This window comes from Canis aureus, chromosome 10 (genome assembly GCF_053574225.1).
Source record: "Canis aureus isolate CA01 chromosome 10, VMU_Caureus_v.1.0, whole genome shotgun sequence".
Classification (NCBI taxonomy): Eukaryota; Metazoa; Chordata; class Mammalia; order Carnivora; family Canidae; genus Canis; species Canis aureus.
In genome coordinates this window covers 2584962-2608652 of record NC_135620.1, presented here as the reverse complement: position 1 = coordinate 2608652, position 23691 = coordinate 2584962, and the positions used below count along the sequence as shown (strand labels likewise).

Sequence of the window (23691 nt, the reverse complement as noted above, 5' to 3'; positions counted from 1 at the left end):
CTGACCATGTGCCCTCTGAGATGAAGTCTATTGGCTCCTATATGGGCCGGGTGGCAGCTGCAGACACCAAACACCGCCCACCTGGCAGACATTGCCCACTTCCCTGCCCTGGGGCGGCAGAGGCGGGGGGGGGGGGGGGCGTGGAGCACAGGAGGGAAGAAAGAAGAACTCAGGCTCCATGCCATGACCTGGGAGTGCCGGGTGCACTGGAGGCTGGTCCAGGGATCACAGTGCTGACCGGTTTCCATGGCTCCAATCTCATCATCCACTCATCTGGACTTGCCTTAACTGGGTTCCTGTTAGGCTTTTCACTTAGTTGTGCTGTTCTAGGCAAAAGGTTTGCTTCCTGGAGCCTCAGCTCCATGGGGAGTGGGCATGGGTGGTGACCCCCACCTGATGGGAATGCTTCAAGAGCTCAAGGAGAGAAGTGCCAAGGTCAGGGCATAGCCAGTGCACGAGGGGACAGTGAGTGTCCTTGTGCTGGCCTCCTCTGCTCCCTCCTCACATTGCCCGTTCTCCTCCTGCTCCCGCATTCCCTCCCCATCTCCTCCCCAACCCTGACCAGGACTTCATATGCCAGGGAATGGAAGTCAAGACTGTTCCAATTGTGTGTTAGAGAAAGCCAATCTGCGCTTAATCCAGTGGGGACAATTGATCCCATGTTTCTGCATTTTAACACCTGGGAGAGCATGGGTGGATTTGGCCATAGGACCACCACCTAGAGAGCCTGGCCAGAGCCTTGGAAGCTATGGGGAAACTTTTTCATCACACCCTGTTTTCCTCTGGGTCAGCTTCCTTCTCCTGGTGTCACCTTCTGCTCTCCCACCACCCAAGTGGGGGCAGGCCCTCTGTCCCAAATCAAATTTGAAGATCTCCAGAAGATGACTCTGATGGGCTCCTGGGGCATGGGCTCCCACCCCTGGGCTGGGCAGTCATACTCATGGGAAAACATGGCAGGAGAAAAGAGCAGGAACAGCCGGGAGAGGCAGAAGGCTGGGGTCTTATTCTCTGATAAGAAAAAGGGCATAGGTGCTGTATAAATGAATACAGTGGCACTCAGCCCTCCTTTTCCAGGCATCCCCCAAAGCACCAGCAACTGGACCCTTGCTGTCAGGCAAGGGATTGGGAAATTCTTCTCTGGAAGTCAGACCAGCCCTAAAACCTAAACAAAGACCTCACCCACTAGATATTTCCAGACCTCTTAAAACCTAAAGCACCCCCGACCCCCCTGTGGCAAACTCCCCCAGATTGCCCAGCAGTGAATCTCAGCATCAATGGGTCCCATGGTGTACTCAAAACATCCCCCCCCACCTTGAATCTGACTGGACAGCCCAAGGCCATGTGGAAAAAAATAACAAAACAAAACAAAACAAAAAAACAGAAACAAAAACAAAACATCACAAAACTAAGACAGCCTATTATATAGAATGAAACAGAAACTATAGTGAAAAAGAAAGGAAATTCTAAAAGGAAAAATATCTTGCCAGCTTCAGAGAGCATGACAAGGTCTTGCATCCTTGAAGCCATTAAAAAGATATTTAGTGCACTGCTATGTCCTTGCTCTCAGCTGAGATGGTATAAAAGCAGTGACACCCCAATAGCAAAAGCACACCCAGAGCCCAGGAATTGTTTTCTACTGCTACTCTCCAGCAAAAGAAACCAGTGATCCCAAATCAGCAATGATTGATTCTAGGGCTGGGGCAGGGAGCCTGAAGCATCTTGTGGTACAAGAAAATAAGGAACTGCTTGCAAAATACACACACATAGGGGGTAGTCAAAGGGACACAGCCAATTGAAAGAGCTTCCAATGGTGGGAGACAATATGAGCAAAAAAAGAAATAACAGTATTGGGTTATAACTTAGTAAAAAAAAAAAAATCCATGAGTCCATACTAATAGAAATAAATGATTTAATAAATGAAAAAACAAGGAAGAACAGACAAGTCTGTATTGAATCCCAAAAAATTTATGTAGATAATCTCAAGAAGGTGAAGCATAACTCCCCACTTTTTCAATGGGGGTGGGCATAGTGACTTCCTTCCAAAAAAGTTCAGTATAAAAAGGAGAAAAATTAGAGTACCGGACAAGCACTACCTCAGGCAGTGACCAAGCTAACATAACAGTGACAAGACATGTTGATAGCATGTACCCCTCTGCATATGAAGTAATGAGAATGGCATTATACTTCTGGGGGTCTTCTTCCCCAAAACATATAACCCCAGTCTAACCATGTGAAAAACATCAGACAAACCCAATTGGGGAACATTCTAGAAAGGCCACCAGTGGCCTTCAAAAATGTCAAGATCATTAAAAACAAAGGAAGTCTGAGAAATGGTCACAGCTAAGAGGAGCCTAAGGAAAAATGTAATGTGATGTCAGGAAAAAGCAGGAAAAGGACATTAGATAAAACTAAGGAAATGTGAATAAAGTATGGGCTTAAAAATATGTGTTATTAAATATATATGAATTTATATCTTCAGAATTTAAAAAAGAAAAAAGAGCCCTTGGAAATGAAATCGTATTGGCAGAGATGAAAACCCTTAGTAGTAAACAGGTTGAGGGAATAAGTCAAATCTCCCATTAGTAGAGCAAAAATGTAAGAAGCACAATAAAAATGATAGGAAAAGAGAGGCCAGTCCAGAAACTTCAACCTCTGAAATAAGATGCCAGAAAAACAAAGAAATCCACAAAAAAAAGTAATTCAAGAAAATTCCCTGGAATTGACAGGCAGAAGGTATCAGACTGAAATCAACACTAAATGAGAAGAGACCCAAGACACCTCAGGGTGGCATTCCAGAAAACCGGGGGAGAAGAAGGAAATGAAAAAGTCACCTACAACAGAGTGACCTTGAAGCCCTCCATTGCAAAACTGTGAACAAGCTAATGGATTATTACCTTTACAGTTCTGAAGAAAAAAAAATTTTTTTTGTGACCTAGAATTCCTATGTAGCTAAACCCTCAGTCCCATGTGAGGTGTGGAGTCATATATTTCCTAGCATCTCAAAAATTTAACTCCCAGGCTCCATTGCTCAAGAAAGATATACTCCACCAAAATGTAAAAGGAAACTCAGAAGGAAGATGGGAGATACAGGAAGCAGGATGACCCGGGGATCCCTTGGAGGATGACAGAGGGATCCCTGAAGGCAGCTCTGCACCAGATGTGGAGGGAGCTGAGCCGTTGTCCTACAGCAGTGTGACCCCAGGGAGATGGTCATCACTAAGACCCTCTCATTTCTATCAGGCTGTCTTCTTAAACCAAAGACAGAACACGCAGGGCAGCTTGGCCCAGATTCTCATCAGGATTTGGCCTGTCCTGACCATGTGCTCCTGAGGTCTCTCCCCTCACGCTCTGCTGAGGACATGGGTGTCACTCACTGAAGTTCTTGGCTTTTCCCTGACAGCGGGAGGCATGGCAGCCCATTCCCTTTGACTGTACTACTGCACGTCCAGTGCCTGGTCCACACCTTAGTTTTGCTAAGCAGCCAAATGTGAAGAGATCCATATTTCCCAAGACTACTTGTGACCTTGCTCGCAACTTCCCCAGAAGGGGCCTTAGTATGCACCTAACATGTGTCAACTCCCAGAGAGGGGGAAATTGGATCATGATCTTGTGTGTGTTTGCCCCCATTTTCAAGACTAGGTGGTGTATTGCTGGGGGATAGAACCCAGGTAGAACTATAATGAAAAGCAAAGAAATGATTAGCACAAAAGTCAGGATGGCAATCACCTTTTGGGTGTAAGATGAAATGCACCTCTCTGGTTCTTGTCCAGATAAAAATGTTCTGGCTACTTTGTAAAGCCTTCTGACCTCAGAAGTTGTAATGACCATGGTCTGGTTTAGAAGACAGAAACCAATGCTGGTGTTTCCAGCAAGATTTAGGCCTGGATAATCTGTGGGAAAGTCTGGAGGATGTGGCTCAGAGAATGCCACCATGGCTCCAGGGTGCCTGCCAGCTCTTCAGAAGTAGGATTCTGGAGGAGCCGCAGGAAACCTCTGCTGATGATTGCCATTGCCCAGAGCACCGGATGGTGGGGGAGTTGCAGGGAGCTAGTCATAGTGTGTGTTTTGGGGCTAGTGGCCATAGCAGGCCCTCCTTTCTGCTGAAGCCATGCTTCTCTCTGCTTCTACCAGAGGAGGAATAGTAACATAATTTCTCAATAACATGATTTCTTTTTTTTTATTTTTTTTTATTTATTTATGATAGGCACACAGTGAGAGAGAGAGAGGCAGAGACACAGGCAGAGGGAGAAGCAGGCTCCATGCACCGGGAGCCCAATGTGGGATTCGATCCCGGGTCTCCAGGATCGCGCCCTGGGCCAAAGGCAGGTGCCAAACCGCTGCGCCACCCAGGGATCCCAATAACATGATTTCTAAACTACCTTCCAGACCTTCCATGATGCTTCTCCCTGGTGGAATTTAACTTGGAAATGTAATTCCCAGGTTGCAAACCTCTATGACACAGGGGATAGCATAGAAGAGGGAAGAATAGTTGCTGAGTAGCCTGCAGGTAATCCTGAACAGAGGTCTGATGGGATACTAGAGCTACTCACACCAATGAGTGGTCATGAAGAAACCGTTCAAGCCGTCTGGGATGGCCACTTTCATTGGGAGCCTAAATTCTGACCCTTCAAGCTTTCAGAACCCTGTCCCTGGCTTCTTATCTTCCTGCACGATTATATTAATAAAATTGGTCAGTTATTGACCATTTATTGACCATCATAGTTAATAAATGGACTCATGGAAAGAAAAAGTACAGATCTGAGAGTTTCACCCCTGCATGCTGCCTTTGGGTTCTGGGCAATCCTCCTAAACAGCACCATGTGGTCCAACCCCTTCCAATAGCTGTTCAGTGGATTCAACCAAGAGTCCCAAATAGCTTACATTTTGTTCGGTCCCGCAAAATAAATACTCATTTTCATGCTAGAAAGCACACAGGTTACAGATGTGGGGACGGTGACACTGGCTACCCAGAAACAGGACTCACCCACCAGATACTGTGGATTTCCTGTCCTGAGGAGCCCTCAAGATCCAAGTATATGACAAGCAGGAGATTAACAAAAATCCAAACGCATAAACCAAAAAAGAATTGTACTGTTTTTATTATCTTAAAATTGCATAGTATTTTGATTGTGCACGCTTTTAAATAGAGGGCAGGATAGCCCACTTGAAACTACTCTCTTGCATGGGATATTTCAAGCTGTTTTACTATAGGTCGGAGCAGGGACCAAAATGCTGCCTGGGCTTAAAAAGAACCATGACCAGATTGAACAGAAGTTGGAGAGTCTGGCGGGGGTGGGGGGAGGTGGGGAAATCTATAGGAGAAGAAATCATTGAAAGGCATTGAGATTTTAAAGGGATTTCTAGAAGGCATAGGGCAATGGTGGGAGGGCTTCCCTGACGTCAGGGACAGGATTCAGGGAGAGTCAAGAGAGGACAGGAAATCTGGAGGATGGAGTCCAGAGGGGCAATGCCTTGTGTTCAAATCTGAGATGAGTGTCCCTGCCGGGAGGCTGGGCCACACAGTTTGGGAGATGCCTTGGCTACAGAAAGCCACATACTAGAAAAATAACTTAAAGGCTATACAATCATCATAAATATTTTGTCTTTAAAACTAACTAGTGTTGGTTAAAAAAGGTTCACAGTTACTCTGAAGAGAGCTGTGTCTCTATTGCACAGTAGTGGGAAAGTCTGCTCTGATCCCCATGTGTAAACAATGATTCCCTTCTCCTCTGGCAATTTCAGGACACAGAGAAACAGTATCTGCTGTAAGCAAAGCACTTGGGTACAAGGCACGTGGAAGCCATCAAGCTCTACTGGGATCTACTCGGAACACACAGAATGCCCGCTGTTCTTCCCACGTGGGCGTCCCTGAGGCAGGCCTTGAACCACATACTATATAGGTGGCAGGGGCCTCCTCAGCCTCTGGTTCTCTATTCCACAGTTACGGACTTGGCCAGATTTCTGGGGAAGTCGACCTGAAAAGATAGAAAGTAAGCGCTCAGGACTCCACAGATCTCAGCAAACATGCCATATCATACAGCCTCTTATCAGAGTTCTTGAAGACAAGGACATGGGCTTCCTGGTCACCTTCGACCATGAGCTCCCAGAGACCTACGTCTTGGAAGTGCTTCCTTACTCTAGAAACTGCACTCAACTATGTAATGTTTAGTTCATTCAATAAACATTTAGTATGCACCTAACATGTGTCATTCTGTGTGAACACTTTTAAAAGGATATGATTCATGCTATTAAAACCAGCTGGCTCAGTCTGTCCTGTTAAATACCTGTTAAATATTCACTTTTCTTCGAAGGATACACACTAAATCCACAAGACTTGTTTTTGGGGTGGGGGTTGGGAAGAAGAGGTGATTAGGAATGGTTGACAGGGCACACTTCAACTCTATCTGCAATGTCTTTTTGTGACAATAATGTGGGGGTTTTTTTTGTTGTTTTTTTTTTGTTTTTTGTTTTTTTTGTTTTACAAAAAGAAACAAATATGACAAAATGTTGGCCCATGGCAGTTCTGGCTATGTACACCATGAGGTATTTGTTACATTATGTGTGTGGGTTTTTTTTTTTTTTTGGTATGTTTATGTATCTTTAAAAGCTTCTCAAAATAAAATTGTAACAAAACTTCTATTTCTTTACACAGCGAATTATATGCTTTTATACACTTGCGAGTGAGATCATAAATTGGTTCTTTTCTGGAATATAAATTGACAATATGTTTAGGGAGTCTCAAAATGTTGAATCATTTGCCAGACTGAGGACAAATCTTAAATGCGGGAGGAAGATATATGTGCAAAGATGTTGACTGCAGTTGTGATTTGTGCAGATATTCCCCCCAAATTAGCAACAGTTTAAATAACAGAAGACTGGCTAAATCACTGTTATAATCCATGCTGCAAGATTGTGTTGGAGTATCAACATGAACCCGTTATTGTATAGGGAATATTGTCAATGTTGCTTACAATAAGTTCAAGATATAAGGAAATGCTTATAAATATATTTAAAAGGAAGATGTAAAATGCCATCCTTGGTAAAATCTCAAAAAAATGTTTAAAAATTCACATGTACAGGGGGATCCCTGGGTGGCTCGGCGGTTTGGCGCCTGCCTTTGGCCCAGGGTGCGATCCTGGAGTCCCGGGATCAAGTCCTGCATCGGGCTCCCACATGGAGCCTGCTTCTCCTCTGCCTGTGTCTCTGCCTCTCTCTCTGTCTATCATGAATAAATAAAAAATAAAAAAATCTTTGGGGATCCTTAGGTGGCTCAGTGGTTTAGCGCCTGCCTTCAGCCCAGGGTGTAATCCTGGAGTCCCAGGATCGAATCCCATATCGGGCTCCCTGCATGGAGCCTGCTTCTCCCTCTGCCTGTGTCTCTGTCTCTCTCTCTCTCATATAAATAAATAAATAAATAAATAAATAAATAAATAAATAAAATCTTTTTAAAAATAAATAAATAAATAAATAATAATAAAAATCTTAAAAAATTCACATGTACAAGGAAAAGACTGAGTAAATTATTAAATGCACTAATTAACGTCGCTTCTCTGGGTGATGAGTTTATAGCCTAATGAAATGGTCTTCATAATCTTGCAGGTCTCACCTTGCTCTCAAGGGGTATAAGTTCATTTGAGAAGAGAGTTATTTTAAATGAAAAAATTTCTCCTATGAATATTTACACCAACTGAGCACTTAAGAACAAAATCAAGTTCTGGGGTTATGTTTTTCCCCTTCGGTGGGTTCGGCGCAGTTTTAGACATACATCATATCCTCGGAGAACAGCCAGGTGGAAGGACAGGAGCTGCAGTGGAATGACACTCAGGATGCCCTGGAGGCAGTCCACTGTGTGGGGCAGCTCAATCGTTTTATATGCGAACTTGGAACTCTCAGTGTCATCCCTGGAGCACAGTATAATCGGGCGACCCTAAAGCACAGAAATAGGATCAGGACATGCAGATTGTCTCTGAAAGAAGCAACCCCTCACACACAGCAGAGTTTCTGAGATAAACCTCATTGCAATGATAACAGTGATCTTTTGCTTTTGTTGCAATTATGGGAGGAGGTGATAGTGTGAAGGACAAAGTGTTTGATGCTGTTTGGTGAGTCTCTCTTGTTCTCCCCTGGTAGGATGATCGCCAGCCTATGGCATTCATCCAGCTCCCATTCGTTGAGTAGCCTCAATGAGCCTTCCCAAGGGCAGGGCACACCCACTCCTTATTCTGAGGGGACTCATAACTGAGTGGTAGAAAATAAAAACAAACAAGCCAACCACTATATAACAATGAATTCCAGATATGTGCCACAAAGGCAGTAAAACGTGGTTATATGACTGCAGGACACCAGTGAGGTCTGGGAAGCCCTCTCGAAAAAGGCGACATTTGGACAGAGACCTCAATGACCAGAGGCCAACTCGGAAAAGGTATGGGAAGTACATGGAGGGCAGAGGGAACAGCCAGAGCTAAGGCATGACGCAGAAATCAGCTTGGCATGAGGGGAAGAAGAAGAAAGGGGCCAGATAATGCAGGCTTGTGGTCACTACAGTTTTATGGGAAGCCACTGGAAGGTTTTAAGTAGGGACGTAAAGTGATTTGTGCTTTATAGCTTCTCTCTGTCCACTGTGCTGAGCTCAAGGTCATTGTTGGACTTCATCTCTTGGTAACTTCATGAGCCCTGGTTAATTTCATGATGAATCTGGGGGGGCTCTGCGCGCTCCTACCTCCAAGGCACTCCACGCTTGGGATCCAGAATAGCTCGAGCCAATGTGGGTCACAAGGTCTCCCTGAGGACCCAGTGTGCACATGGCCACAGGCTGGCCAGCCATTTCTGAGTTGTGTGTACCACTCATGAAAGGGCCTGGGAGAGAGTGTGTGGTCCAGCCTGCTCAGTGGCAGGACCACTCATTAACCAGCACTGGCAGACAGTGGGTAAGGTGGGCTTGTGTGGAAGGGGACAAGAAAGAAGGGGCCCCAGCCCAGCTGAGAGCTGTCACCTGGCGGGCTGTGATCTGCTGCAGGGCATTCTGGCACTTGGCAAAGCAAGGGTCCTTCATGATGACCATGATGATGGGCATCTGTTTGTCAATTAGTGCCAAGGGTCCGTGCTTCAGCTCCCCAGCCAGGATGCCTTCCGAGTGCATGTAGGTTATCTCCTTAATTTTCTGGGGAAACACAAGGTGGGGTCAGTGTGACATGGGGCAGAGGGTGGGCGGTGCTGGAGCAGATCAGCCGATGGGAGGAAGGGGAGCTGTGGAAGGGATGAATCCAGAAGCAGGGAGCTGAGGGCTGCAGGGCGGACGAATGCACCAAGTGGTCAACAGCACTGAAGGCATCTCACAAGGCTGGGGCCACAGGCAGGGGCCAGAGCTGGCTGCTGTCCAGAGCATGCACGAGGCCCAGCATGCAGCACAGCCACCACCCTTGGATGGACAAGTCGGTGCTGATCTGGCTCTCCCCTTCTGCTCTGTGGCTGCCCCTATGGCCTCCCTACAGTTCTAATTTGTAATGATTGTCATTCCCCCCAATTCTAGACCATTAATAATTTCCAAAAGGTTCCTCCAACTTACTTATGAAGCAAAATCACACACATTGGGTTGTTCCTAGATTTTCTCCCCTATGTTTAGGGAGATCTATTTCATTTCTATTCAGTTACCATCAAACCTATGTCACTGAACTGGTTAGTGTCAAATAAAATATTTCTCAACTCCCCCAGAACTATTAATTTTGGTGGGGGGACACTGTCAGGAGTGTGGCTCCACCTGGGGTACCACAGACGCTAGAGTGCCAGCCCCTAAGAGACCACAGAGGGACCATTGACAGGTGCCAGTAATATCGTAAAAACTTCTTTCTTCCCCCAAAGACTAATTTGGAGAAACAGCTCAATATGCATCTTTCACAGCACACTGGTGCTCTGCAGCGCCGCCACCCCCCCCCCACCCCGCACCAGGCAGCAGAGGCAGGGGGAGCTGCACATGTACTCCACCCAGGCATTGCTCCTATTGTGCCCGGCCCCCGGAAGCAGCATGTCCAGCCCTCCACTTCCTTTGGTAGGGGTCAGAACCTCTATAGGTTCTGACCATAGACGCATGTGAAATTTGGAGCTCACTGAAGGTTGGGCAACTCTGGCTGGTGCCCTCCCACCACCACCACCACTTGTAAAACTCTCTGAATGTTTCTCTCAAATGGGGGTGACCTGGAAAGAGCAAGGACTTATTCCCTAGGAAGAGGAGGGAAGCCAAGCTGGACCAGGGATGATTGATGCCCTTGCCTGGGCACCGAGTGCTCCCTCACCTGTGACACTGTCTCCTGTCTGCTTTGGCTGGCATCCCCATCCATAAGTAGCAAGCAGATAATGAGGTAAGAGCTGGCACTAGATTCTGCCCCTGGACAGCCCTGTCCGTCCTAGGGCTGAAAGCCCTCGATTTCAGCACCTGCCCATCCTCCATCAGCTCTCTTATTCAAGTTTGGATCTTCATTGCCACAAAGTAGCCAGTTACCAATTTAAAAAAAAAGGCAGCCTGGCCTTCGAAGTCCATTCCTTGAGGATCTACAGCTCCCCTTGTAAGTTTGATGGCTAACAGGGAAACTCTGCAGAGAGCCCACCCCACAATTCTGATCTGCCCAAATCCTCCAACGAGGGCTGCGTGCGGTTCTGGAAAAACCTGAGGCCATATGGATCTGAATTTGAATCTCAGAATAATCACTCCCTCTTGAGCAAGATGCACTTTTTGGAGTCTTGGTTTCCCTCTAGGTAAAATGTGGACAATAACTGTCAGCCTCTCAGAAGATGCTCATTGGAGTATGACTGGGCCAGCGCAGATGGAACCTGGCACAGGATGACACCTCAGGAGCTCACCTGAGGGTGCCCTTCTCTTTTCTTCTCAGGAGACTGGGGCCCCCACCTTGGCGTCCCCAAGGCTAGACCAGCTGGTTTTGATCTGGTGCTTGATGCTGCCACACAGCCCTCCCTTTCCCTCGTTCAGTGCCCTGCCCTCCTCCCCACTATGTCTCAGTGCGTCTCCCATGCCTGCCCTCCTGCAGGGGCTGGTGGAAGGCGGTGGGGGGCATGTGGCGTGCAGAGGAGGCTCACCAGGGCGCCTTCCAGGCATGTGGCATAGTTATAGCCCCGTCCCATAACCAGGAGCGACCTCTGTGTGTAGAGCTCCAGGGCCAGGTCATGAATCTTCTCATCCAGCGACAGCACTTCCTTGATCAGCCCTAGGTCATGAATACAGCAGAAGGGTGCCAATCACATAGACTTTATAGCAAGATTCACAAAGAAAAATGGTGATAAGACAAAGTTTTGAAACTCACATCACTTAATACCCTTGGCTTCCTTGCATTACTTTAAAAGGACTTTAAATGTAGATTATAGGAAATAAGTTATTAATAGCCAGGATTTTGTTTATGTTCATGCTTTCTTGAGCATGTAAGGCAAGCAGGAAGTGTTATTTCTAGCTCCATTTTACACGTAAAGCATGAGGCACAGAGAGGCTAAATCACCAGCTGGCTAGCCACAGAGCTGACACTCCAAATCAATGCCCCACCAATCCAGCCCATATGTTAACTCTGGAAACAATGTCAGTGTATGTTGGACCAGCGCTTCCCAAATTTTTTGCTCTCAACACTTCTTTGCACTCTTAAAAATTATTGTGAATTCGGGGCACCTGGCTGGCTCAGTCAGTTAAGCCTCTGCCCTCAGCACAGATCACGATCTCAGGGTCTTAGGATCGATTTCTGAGTTGGACTCTCTGCTCTGTGGGGAGTCTGCTTCTCCATCTCCCTCTACTCCTCCCCCCACTCATGTGCTGTCTCTATCTTTCTCAGAGAAATAAATAAAACCTTTTTAAAAAATTATTGTGAATCCTTAAGACACTTCATTTCTTTTGGTTCTATCAGTATCAGATTAGAAACTGAGAAAATTATAAGTGTTTTTATTCATTCATTTAAAAGTCTCAGTAAACTTGTCATACATTTTTAAAGATTAGTGAGAATAATGGTATTGTTTTACATTTTTGTAAATCTTTTTAATGTCTGACTTTGTAATAAAGACATTTAGATTCTCACATCTGTTTCCTCATTCAGCCTCTTGTAATATGTTCTTTTGGTTGAAGTATAGGAAAAAAATCCAGCCTCCTACAGATTCATAGTTAGAGAAGGGAGGAACATTTATTTTTTTTTAAGATTTTATTTAATTATTCATAAGAGACACACACACACAGAGAGAGAGAGAGAGAGAGAGAGAGAGAGAGAGAGGCAGAGACACAGGCAGAGGGAGAAGCAGGCTCCATGCAGGAAGCCCGATATGGGACTCGATCCCGGGACTCCAGGATCACACCCTGGGCTGAAGGCAGGCACCAAACCGCTGAGCCACCCAGGGATCCCCAGGAGGAACATTTAAATAACTTTTTCAACTATTTGTGAATGTTCTTCCCTGATATTATATCCAACTCAAGAAATGGTAATTTCAGGGACACCTGGGTGGCTCAGTGGTTGAGTGTATGCCTTTGGCTCAGGTCGTGATCCCGGGATGCAGGGATCCAGTCCCACATTGGGCTGCTTGCAGGGAGCCTGCTTCTCCCTCTGCCTGCATCTCTGCCTCTCTCTGTGTCTTTCACGAATAAGTAAATAAAGATCTTTTTTAAAAAAAAAGAAATGGTAATTTCCTTTTTTATAAAATTGGTTAATTTATTTAAGTAATCTCTGCACCCAACATGGGCTTGAACTCACAACCCCGAGCTCAAGAGTCACATGCTCTATTGACTGAGCCGGCCAGGTACCCCAAGAAACAGTAATTTCTTAAAAGAGCAGTTGCAAATGTAGAATCTGAAATCATATCAATAAACTTTTCCTACCTTGTTACATTAAAATTTATTGGTCTATCTTACAGTTATTTAAATGGACGTTCTACATGTGTATAATTTTGTAACATTATGTGTTAGCCATTTGCGAAACACAGGTTGCCTGAGTTATGTAAATCTTCAAAAAATGGACACATTTTATCATAAAAATATTTTTTAGAAATCACATCTGTTAAAACTACTATGGCCTCATCAGAGATATTCATAATAGGTGGGAAGTGGTCTGGGCTTTGCATGATTAGATGGTGGCCTTCCCTCACTGCCTTCTCTGGGGTTTGCCCCTGGCCCCCAGGGGGGACCTAGTCCTTCCCTGTCTCTGGGAGAGGTTGCCCGATAGCCTTGTGACCATGGTACCCTGGCATTTTCTCCAAGTCAGCCCAGGGGTGAGGTCTGCTTCCTTTCAGGTTTTTAGAGCTGCACAAAGAAAACACAGTAGGTGTCTGTGCTTCCCTGGAGTGCAAGTATCCTAAAGAAAGGAGCCGTTGCTTATCTGGGCACTCTCAGGATGTCACATGGGCAGGGTACTACCACTGGGCCCTGATCAATGTGTGGAGAATGACTGAAACCATGGTCCCCTCAAAGAGCTTGTGATTTAGTGTCATAGACATTGCATCTCACTGACTACTACAGATGGGATCCAGCAAAACAGGGGAGTTTGGTGAAAATAAATCTGGGACAGGAAAGGGCTCAGGGCCATTTGCTCTTTCCCAGATGTTTGCTGAGCACCTACTGTATGCCTGCCCTGCCCAGACATCAGGCAGCCAGTAGTGATTCTGATAGATAGGATTGTCTGCTCACTGGGCTGACATGTTAGCTGGGGGACAAGCCAGTACACAGGAGAACAGGTGATTTCAGATCATGGCATGTGCTATAAAGAAAAGAAATGGGCTAATCTTTTGTAGCTGGGATGGGGGACTAGTTTGGATGGCCAGGAAGGGTCCCAGGAGGTGACACCTGAACTCAGATTCGAATGATGAGAAGCCATCAGCTGTGTGGAGAGCTGGAGATAGAGGGTTTCTGTAGAAGAAAGGACCAGTGCAAAGGCCCTGTGGTGGAAAGAGCTTGGTATTGCTGAGGATCAGAAGGTCAGTGAGGCAGCCCAAGGAGGGAAGGGAGGGAGTAGGATGAAGTCAGAGGTGGCAGGGGCCCAGTGTGCAGGGTCCTAAGGGCTGGTGAGGAGTGTGGACTTTAATCACGGCCTGGGGGGAGCTTCTTGAGGCATTTCATGGTGACTAGGAAGTTCTGAGGGGGAGGAAGTGATTAACAGCATTGTTTACAGGAGACAGTCATACAGAAACTTCAGTTCTGGAACATACCAGGTAAAGATCGTAAACCTCGGATGATCTCTTGCCTTCTATTTTGCAGTGAAATCCGGTCCTCAGACATCATCAAACCAAACATCACCAGGGAGATGAACTGGCTGGTGTAAGCCTGTGGATAAAATGGTGACTCTGGCAGAGCAGGGGCGAATGGGAGCCTGTGGGACACGTGGGAGGAGGCACAGCACCAAGCACCCACACACACAACCCCCTGCCTCCCCCTCTCCTGCTGCAGTGTGCTCTTGGGGGCACAGGTGGGAGGTGCTACCTTGGTGCTGGCCACGCCGATCTCCGGCCCAGCATTGATGTGGACACCGCAGTCAGTTTCTCGGGAGATGGAGCTGCCTACCGTGTTGGTGATGCCCACAGTCAGGGCCCGGCGGTCCTTACAGTAGCGCAATGCCAGGAGGGTGTCCGCAGTCTCACCTGCCACAGAGGTCCCCCCTTTCAGCCACATGCTCACAGGAGTGTGGCTGTGCCATCTCAAGCCCTTCCCCCCAGCCCCCAACTCACGAAGTCTTGCTGTCACTCATGCACCAATCGGGGCCCAGACACAGTTGGGATGTTCTCAGAAAGGAAGATCCACACTCAGCAATGCTTCTGGTTATTTCTTGGATTTGAGATTTGGCTATTTATGTGGCAAGCATGTTCCATCCCTGCTTCGCTGAACTCTCACGGCAGACCCCCAACCCTGGGGCCATTGGCTTGCTCTCCCTTGGAGGACGAGGTCTTCGGAGGTGGAGGGAAGTCGTGCCTTGCTCTCTTGGGGCCACGCAGCTGGGACTGACAGCTGGTGCCTACCTAGGTGAGCCTGGCTCCCAGTCTCCTTTCTAGGACTTTAAGCTGCCTTATTTGGAATGTGCTGAGATTTAACGTTTAAAAAGCAAGAATGCCCCTGAATACCATTTCTCAAATAGATCTTGTTTTAAAGAACACTTTTTGCAGTCTGCCAGTGCAAACTCAAAATTATTTTTATGATAAAGCTACTGAAATAGGTTCGCAGATAAGCCAGCACAAGAACCCTGTATTTGTAAGTCCCGAAACCTGAAGCTAAATTAAATATGATCCAATCAGAAAATTAAACCCGTCCATGTCCACATGGCCACTGCTCTTCTGCAGTGTAGGCTGGTGCTAGTCTGGTCCAGTCTTCATCTCCTTTTTCTCTTCCCATGTGTGTCTAGGGCACTGGGGTGTCTGTCACACAGCCCTTGCTCAGTGCCAACGGGGCTTAGGGCTCAGAGGCAGGGAGCAGGATGGCTCGATCTTCATCAACCCCCCTCCCAGTGTTTGGTGTTTTTTTTTTTTTAACTTAAGGGCTGGACAAAAATGAAACTAAATTCTTTTTGTGTAGATACCCAGAAGCTGCCACTGCATTATTTTTACATTAAATCTCCCTCTTTGCTTTGGTTGACAGCTCCCACCCAATTCATGAAACATTCTGAGGCTCTGACAGGATCGCAAACCCAAAGGCAACACTGGCATCTGAAGTCATATGGCAGCACATGGCTCCAGGGAGTTAGCCAGATGGTGGGTGTGTCCGTATTGTTTTTTCTTAGTTTGTTATTGAAAATGGAAATGGTCTTAAAGGGACACCTGGGGGGCTCAGCGGTTGAGTGTCTGCCTTCAGCCCGGGGCATGATCCCACGGTCTTGGGATCCAGTTCCGCATGGGGCTCCCTGTTTGGAGTCTGCTTGTGTCTCTGCCTCTCTCTGTGTCTTTCATGAATAAATAAATAAAATATTAAAAAAAAAAGAAATGGTCTTAAAAATGCAAATTGGAAACAGGATTCAAAGTCCCAGTGGATATTAGTGTATTGCTGTTAATGTTTTCATTGTGATAATGACATCAGGGTTATGGTTTTTTTTTTTTCTTTTACTATGTAGAGATACACTCGGAAGTATTTATGAAGCAACATGATGCCTGGGATTGACTTCAGGATAACCCAGTGGAGGGGACAGGTTAATGCGGATCTGCATGACACAAGCCCTGCCTGGCTGATCATTGCTGAGGATAAGCAATTCCTTAAATGAATCTCTACTTTTACAGAGACTTGGAATTTTCCATAATTAAAATGTTTTTAAAATCCTTCTAAAGGTCATAGAGAGTCCAGGCATATAGCCATGAATTACCTCCCTGACTCTCTGCCCAGCCCAACTAGAGCAAACGCCCAAGCTTAGTGTTTACTGAAGGTGTGGTGGGCCCTACACCTGAGCAATGTCTCTCTATGTGTCCCCCTGCTGGGCAGCATGGGCACTGCAAAGCAGGCACATAGTTCTTAAAGTGACTCTCAACCGGCAGAATTTTGAAGAACTTTCTCCTCTCTAAATAAACCCAGCACACATAAATAAGCACTTTGGTGAGTGGTCCCTTAGGTCACCCCCATAAAACAGGATAGTAACTGATGGCTCTGGGGATTAAGTGACCCTATGCACAAGAGAGCTTGGCACTCTTGTCAGTGTGCAGAGACTTTCACTGGATAAAGGAGGGAGGAAGACGTAAGGCATATTACCAAGAGGTATATTACCCTGAGATGAACTAACACAAACCTGTCTTCTTTACCTGACTGGCTTATGAAGAAGCAAACGTCATCTCTGAAAACAGGGGTGTTCCTGTCCAGAAAATCACTAGCAAGTTCAACCATCACAGGGAGCTCAGTCAGTTCCTCCAAAACTTGCCTCGTCTAAAGCCAACAAGAATGAGGACCAGAGTTAGTCACAGATGCTACAGAGACACAGGCACCCCGGGTCCAGGTGGTAAGGGAATTGCAGGCATGCACCAGCCACCACGTGGGAGAAAGGCTTCGGCGCCAGTTCTCATGCTGGCTCACGGGCACCAGATTCAGGAGGTCAGACACACGATAGCATTTAAGACACATCTTGTTCTCGGCCACCGCTCCCTCCCCAACACGAACAAGGGCCCAGCGCCTTGCACTTACAGCCACAGCGGCATGGTAGCTGGTTCCACAGCCAATCACGATGAGCCGTCTGCAGCGTCGAATCTCCTTCAAGTGGTCCTTCAAGCCGCCCAGGAGCACTGCGGGACACACACAGGGCATCAGTGCTGACCCCACATGGGTAGGTGCATCAGCCCAGGGCACAGACCAGCGATTACCTGTGTTGGTCTCAAAATTCACCCGACCTCTCATAGTATTGAATACGGACTCCGGCTGTTCAAAGATCTCCTTCTGCATAAACGCACTGAAGTTGCCTGGTCAAATAAACATCAACAAAAGGAGTAAATTTTAATTTAGTTACATTACCAGCGCTTCACTTCCAACCAGGGTGAAAAGTCATGGAAGCAGTTAGTTGCAGTGACACACGTGGAGGGCGCTGCAGATTTCCAAGGGCCTCCCGGGAACAGTCCTGCTTGATGCTCATGGGGATAAGTGAGAGGGAAGCAGGTCAGGTAAGATCACTATTTCCACTTTACATATAGGACCCTGCAGCTTGAAGGAGTGAGGGAGGGAAGCGATAAATATGTGGCTGCTCCTGCTGGGCCATACTCCTATTAGCAAGGCCAGAGGAAAGGAAAATGCTTTACTTCTAAAAACCAAGCTACTTACAGGGGTACAAATGGAGCAAGCCCAGAGAAATATGCAATTTTCTTCTGAAGAAATACCCTCCTAGCATCTGTATTTAAAGAAAAACCTCGGGATCCCTGGGTGGCGCAGCGGTTTGGCACCTGCCTTTGGCCCGGGGCGTGATCCTGGAGACCCAGGATCGAATCCCATGTCGGGCTCCCGGTGCATGGGGCCTGCTTCTCCCTCTGCCTGTGTCTCTGCCTCTCTCTCTCTCTGTGACTATCATAAATAAATAAAAAAATTAAAAAAAAAAAAAAAAAAAAAAAGAAAAACCTTTCCGGGGGCACCTGGGTCGCTCAGTGGTTGAGTGTCTGCCTTTGGCTCAGCTCACAATCCCAGAGTCCTGGGATTGAGTTCCACATCAGGCTCTCTGCCTCTGCCCCTCCCCCTGCTTTTGTATTCTCTCTCTTTCATAAATGGGTAAAATCTTAAAAAAGAAAAAAACCCTTTTCTGCCACACATGCATTTCTAAGGCTCTGATCTGAATGGAGCCAGGTGATGTCAAAGAGATGATCTGGCTGCAGTGGGGTTATGGCCCTGACAGGTGTCGTGCCTGAAGCTGTGGAGGTGTCACAGACAAGGTAGGAATGTTTTCTGGGATACACAACACGTGTGACACCGAACACTACAGTGTTCCCTGTCTGCCACCTTCAGCAGAGACAAGGGAGGAGGGTCAAAGAAGAGCTCTCTGAGGGGGGTGATGTTTTGGGGTAGGTGATCAAAAGGAGCCAGTCAAGGGCAATGACCCCAGGTGAGAAGCGCCTGGCCTGCCTAAGTCACAGTGAGATGGCCAGAGAGGTAGGCGGGGCGAAGTGGGGAAACGGTAGAGTGAGGTGGGGCCAGGCTGGACGTGGGGTATTGTGGGCTATGGCAGGAAGTATGGATTTTATGCTAAGAACAGTGGGAAGCCATCAGAGGGCTTTAAGCAGCAGCATAAGAGGGTCTGATTCACATTCCTAAATGTTTACCCAGGCTGCCCTGCGGAGAAGGGGTTATAGGCAGACTCTCCCTGAAAGAAGAAGTGGGCCACAGACCCCTGTTATTGCAGGCCTCTGACCCCAAGGAGCAATGATGTCTGGATATAGGAATGTGTCCCAGAGAGTCAGTAAAGGGAGGCAGTGGATGGACTGGTCAGATCAAGCTGGGAGACCGGTGCCTGGCTCTAGTCAGGAGCTCCCCTTCCCCTGGGCTGTGCAAGCCACAGACCCCCCTCCCCTCAGTCCTGCCCCAATGGCCATGGCAGGCAGGAGGGCTGTGGTACCCATTCAGGGTAGGCCAGAGAGTCTCCGGAGCACCCCCATAGAGCACCTGCACCCCCCGCCCAAGGCTGCTGTCCACGGACCCTCAGAGGACACCTGCCTTTCATGATTTGCTGCAGTTCCATCTGCAAGGTCTGGATGGCTCGAGATGGATCATCACTAGCTGAACGCTTGACCCGATGAATGGAGAGCTTCCCATCAGCTACTGCAGCAATGTCATCATCCTCGAGGAAGATGACCCGGTTGGTGTGTTCTATGATAGCGCTGGAGCAAGGAAAATACAGGTGTCACAGATGTGGCTTGTGCTTGACTGCTACAAGACGGTGGTCACTGCCTCCCAAGTGTGGGTCCATATGAGTAGCATTGGATGGCATTTTAGGAGGGACAGGAACAGTGCACGATAAACATCAATTCACACCTCCTTCCCTCCCCCCAGAATTATTGTGAAGCCAGACCCAGGCATCATCTCACCTCAGCTGTAAACATTTAACTTCTATCTCTGAAAAAGAAGGATTGTTTTTTTCACCTACAATACCATGATCACACCTAAAATTAGTCAGTTATTCCTCCAACTCATTGAATATCCAGTTTGTTCAAATGTCCCTAGTAATCTCATAGGTGTCCTTTTATGATTACTTTTTTCCAGTCAAGATCCAGACAGTGTCATCTCCTTTGGACAATGCTTGGGAGCCAACACAGTACTCTGAACCAGGATGGGAAAGAATGAAACACTTATCCTGCCTTTTAAAATGATTTGCCTTTCTGAATACACACAGCATTTATGAAGGCACGTTTCTCTTTATAGAAGGAATATAGCTAATAAAGAAGGAATGATGGTATCAGAACTCCCAATTATTAACAGTTCTAAGCAAGGACCATCAATGACTGCTGAAACCAAGAGGTGAAGAGCAGAGAGCAGCTTTATCATGGAGGGGTGAGGCTGTCTGACATTTAAACCCTTCAATCCATCTTTACAGCCCCAAAAAAACAGACAATGATATATTGTCTGTCTATCTATCTATCTATCTATCTATCTATCTATCTATCTGCCTCTGGATGGAAGGACATACCATCACCTATGAAGCAGTCTTGCCAAAAAAAATCAAACCCAAGGGAGATCAAGTTTCTAGACACCTGTGAATGCCAGGGCACAGAAAATATGATGGGCAGGGGAACATGTTAAATGACACCATGGGGGATTCACTCAGCAAAATTGTGACAGTAGGAAAGTCATCAGGACAAATGACTCAGTTTCAAAACGCAGGCACACACATGAGCACACACACATGCACACACACACACACACACTCATACCTTATAAGGTAAAAAGGATACTTTAATAGTAAAGTACAAAATATGTCCACCAATGAAATGTAAGGTCACTGTGCTTATTTTTTTTTCACTGTGCTTATTTTTAGAATAACTTTCTCTGCATGGAAAGTAGTGATGATTTTTGTCTCACAAAATGGCAACACAAGGTTTCTTTTAAAAATAAATTAATTTAGGAAGCCTGGGTGGCTCAATTGGTTAAGCATCAGCCTTCGGCTCAGGTCATGATCCTGGGGTCCTGGGATGGAGTCCTATTTTGGGCTTCCTATTCAATGGACAGCCTGCTTCTCTCTCTCCTCTCCTTCTGCTCCTCCCCCTGCTATGCTCTCTCTTTCTCTGTCAAATAAATAAATTAAATCTTAAAAAAAATAAATGGAGTTAGAAAAGTTGGCAAGTGAAAATAAAAGGTAATCAAAAACACAAGTGGTTAAAAAAAATCCCATGAAGATGGTGCTTATAGGACCATGGGAGAAAAAACCCTCATTGTACCAAGTGCCACACCCACATGTGCCCTGTGCAGAAATATGAACATTTATAACCCCTAATGCAAAGTTAAAGAGAAAAATGATCATATTCTGTGGCCCTGAGAGAGGTGTCTCCAGACAGATACTCAGGAAGACAGGCAAAGAAGGATGGAAAGCCACTGCACTGGAGAAAAAAACTTTACACAGTATAAACTCATTGTGTAAAAAGTAGAAAACACAGAATAATAAGAGGGAGAAAATGGCCTGATTCCATCTCCAAGAGGTAAGCACCACTTATATTGTGGCGCTCAAATTATAAAACCAGTGCTCTTACATTTATATGTGCATATACATCTGTATATGTATCCTAGGATCCTAGGATGGAGTACAGAGTTGGGCTCCCTGCTCAGCGGGGAGTCTGCTTTGCCCTCTGCCCTCTGCCCTCTGCCCCTCCCTCTGCTTGTGCTCACTCTTTCTCTTTCCCAAATAATAAAATCTCTTTTAAAAATAAAATAAAATAGGCAGCCCCAGTGGCACAGCGGTTTAGTGCCGCCTGCAGCCCAGGGTGTGATCCTGGAGACCCAGGATCGAGTCCCATGTCGGGCTCCCTGCATGGAGCCTGCTTCTCCCTCTGCCTGTGTCGTGTCTCTGCCTCTTTCTGTGTCTCTCATGAATAAATAAATAAAATATTAAAATAAAATAAAATAATTTTAAACTAATAAATTTTTAAAAATAATACTAAGCCCTTTTGCCAAGGAATGTGGACTCTCTCCCTTTATTCAAATCCGTTTCTGTCTTTCACAGTGAACTTTTGTAGCCTTCTCCAAACAGATTCTGGACTATTTTGGTTCAAATTCATTTTAAGGGATTAAAATAGTTTTTCCAGGTCTGGCAAATAGATTCCTTTTTGTTCTTGTTCAAGAAAGGTTTGCTGAGAGTCTCCTGTGCCAGCCCTGTGAGGAGGCACAGAGGAAACGGGATGCATGTGATCCCACTGTCCCATTCAGCAGATAGCTTACTGCTGGGAGGTCAAATTTCCACATCTTCATTCTCTGACCAGCCTCTAGGATTGGTTCCAAAAGGCTTTCAGTTGGATTTTAAAATCATAGGATTCTATTGCCTACACATAGTTATTTCATCTCTTTGTAGGCATTCATGCCTTTTTTCTTTTTTAAAAAACACTTAGGATATTTCATTGAATATAAGGTAATACTGGTCTTAGGGATTGCAATTATTTCATACACTTCTAAGACACAGACATTGCAGCAAATTACCATTGTAAGATGCCATATACAGATGCTAAAATCTGTAAGATAATTGTGTGTCTTAGAATCACCGAGATTGTATTAGCTTGTCATTGGAATGGTCCTCTAAGGAACACAGTTTGGGAAACACTGCCCTTTCCTATGAGCACTGAGTACAATTTTGGCTATGGGCTGCACCAGGCTTTACAGCCAAGGGCTCTAGGTTGCTATGACTCCATGCATTCCAGGAGATCTTGTCTGGTGTCCACCACACTTGCTTTCTGCTGTGGGAAGACCCTACTAGAGGCCGGCAGGAAGGGGGCATGAGAAGTGTTTGCATGGAGAAGATAGTGGTGGTGTTTATGGTGCTTTTCTACTTCAACTACCAGGAAAGTGTGTAGGACTTTTCTGAACACGTGTGTATGTGTGTGTATAATTTTTAAAAAATATTTTATTTATTTATTCATGAGAGACACAGACAGAGAGAGAGAGAGAGAGAGGCAGAGGCATAGGCAGAGGGAGAAGCAGGCTCCATGCAGGGAGCCTGACATGGGACTTGATCCCGGGTCTCCAGGATCACGCCCTGGGCTGAAGTCGGTGCTAAACTTCTGAGCCACACAGGCTGCTCTGTGTTTAAATTTTTGGTACTAAAATGAGTATGAAGCGGACTTCCTCCAATTTCAGGATCACGGTTTTGTCTGTATGAGAACAAGGACTTTGAAATCAATTGCACCAAACCCCTACATCTTGGCACCGTCTTTTATGAGTGGTCAGACTGAGGCAAGGCAGTTGGGGTACAAGAAAGACCATGGGGCTGGGAACATCTGCCCCACCTAATGGGAGCAGCCTTTGAGCAGCCCCAGACAGGCTGGGCCAGAGGGAGCACAGCCCAGTGTGCTCAGACCTGCTGAGTTTCCAGACAAGCTAGAAATCCAGACTTTTACAGGAAATCTCCCACTTTTAAAATGTTGGCGAATAATTCAGTTATTCTGTGCAGGCCCCAAACACTGTGCATGTCAGGCAACCTGGTCTCTGGTCACAAGGTGCTCACTACAGAAGGATTCTCAGAGAAGGGTCATAGAGAATTGAATCTGCCATCATCCCTGCTCCTTGCAGTGAGAAAACAGCCAAAACAAGGGGATAAATTAGAAACACTGGTGTTTAGCCAGTCTTTTTTTGATTACATAATCCTAGAAAATTAAAGAAACAATGGGATCCCTGGGTGGCTCAGCGGTTTAGCGCCTGCCTTCAGCCCAGGGCATGATCCTGGAGTCCCAGGATCCAGTCCCACATCAGGCTCCCTGTCTCTGCCTCTCTCTGTCTCTCATGAATAAATAAATAAAATCTTAAAAAAAAAAAAAAAAAAAGAAACAAGGTTCAGCTACCTTGCATCAGAAGCAAAGAAGAATTCCACTGCTTTATCGCCGACGGCATGAAGGCAGGTCGAGCTGTCCAGCCTCTTCATCCTTGTTTTACAGATATTCTTCACATTCTCAAAATTGCCTAGCAAGTGAAGGAAAGAATCTCCAGTCCCATTAAACTATTTTGTTTGAATAACACGAAGCAAAGCTCCAGCTTCCCCTTTGAATATGTGTGGGAGAAATTTGCAATTTTTAGCTTTGGCTGCATCAGCCAAA

At 46.2% G+C, this 23691-nt stretch overlaps 1 protein-coding gene and 1 long non-coding RNA gene across 2 annotated transcripts in view; one reads left to right on the top strand and one right to left on the bottom strand.

The window, feature by feature from the left end:
* Positions 1-5081: 5081 nt before the first annotated feature.
* The window catches only part of GFPT2 (glutamine--fructose-6-phosphate transaminase 2), a 41820-nt gene continuing 23210 nt past the window's right edge, over positions 5082-23691 (bottom strand). The window contains exons 9-19 of the mRNA XM_077911093.1: positions 23440-23557; positions 19118-19281; positions 17290-17385; positions 17114-17211; positions 16738-16858; positions 14447-14604; positions 14176-14290; positions 11089-11216; positions 8993-9160; positions 7766-7927; positions 5082-5975 (exon numbers count right to left, since the gene is read on the bottom strand). Of these exons, the coding sequence (XP_077767219.1) occupies positions 5931-5975; positions 7766-7927; positions 8993-9160; positions 11089-11216; positions 14176-14290; positions 14447-14604; positions 16738-16858; positions 17114-17211; positions 17290-17385; positions 19118-19281; positions 23440-23557 (1373 nt within the window). The 3' untranslated portion in view covers positions 5082-5930. The remainder of the gene's footprint in view (positions 5976-7765; positions 7928-8992; positions 9161-11088; positions 11217-14175; positions 14291-14446; positions 14605-16737; positions 16859-17113; positions 17212-17289; positions 17386-19117; positions 19282-23439; positions 23558-23691) is intronic.
* On the top strand, positions 15470-17214 carry LOC144321847 (uncharacterized). Its single transcript, XR_013387359.1, has 2 exons — positions 15470-15705; positions 16062-17214. It is a non-coding gene; the product is annotated as an uncharacterized LOC144321847 (long non-coding RNA).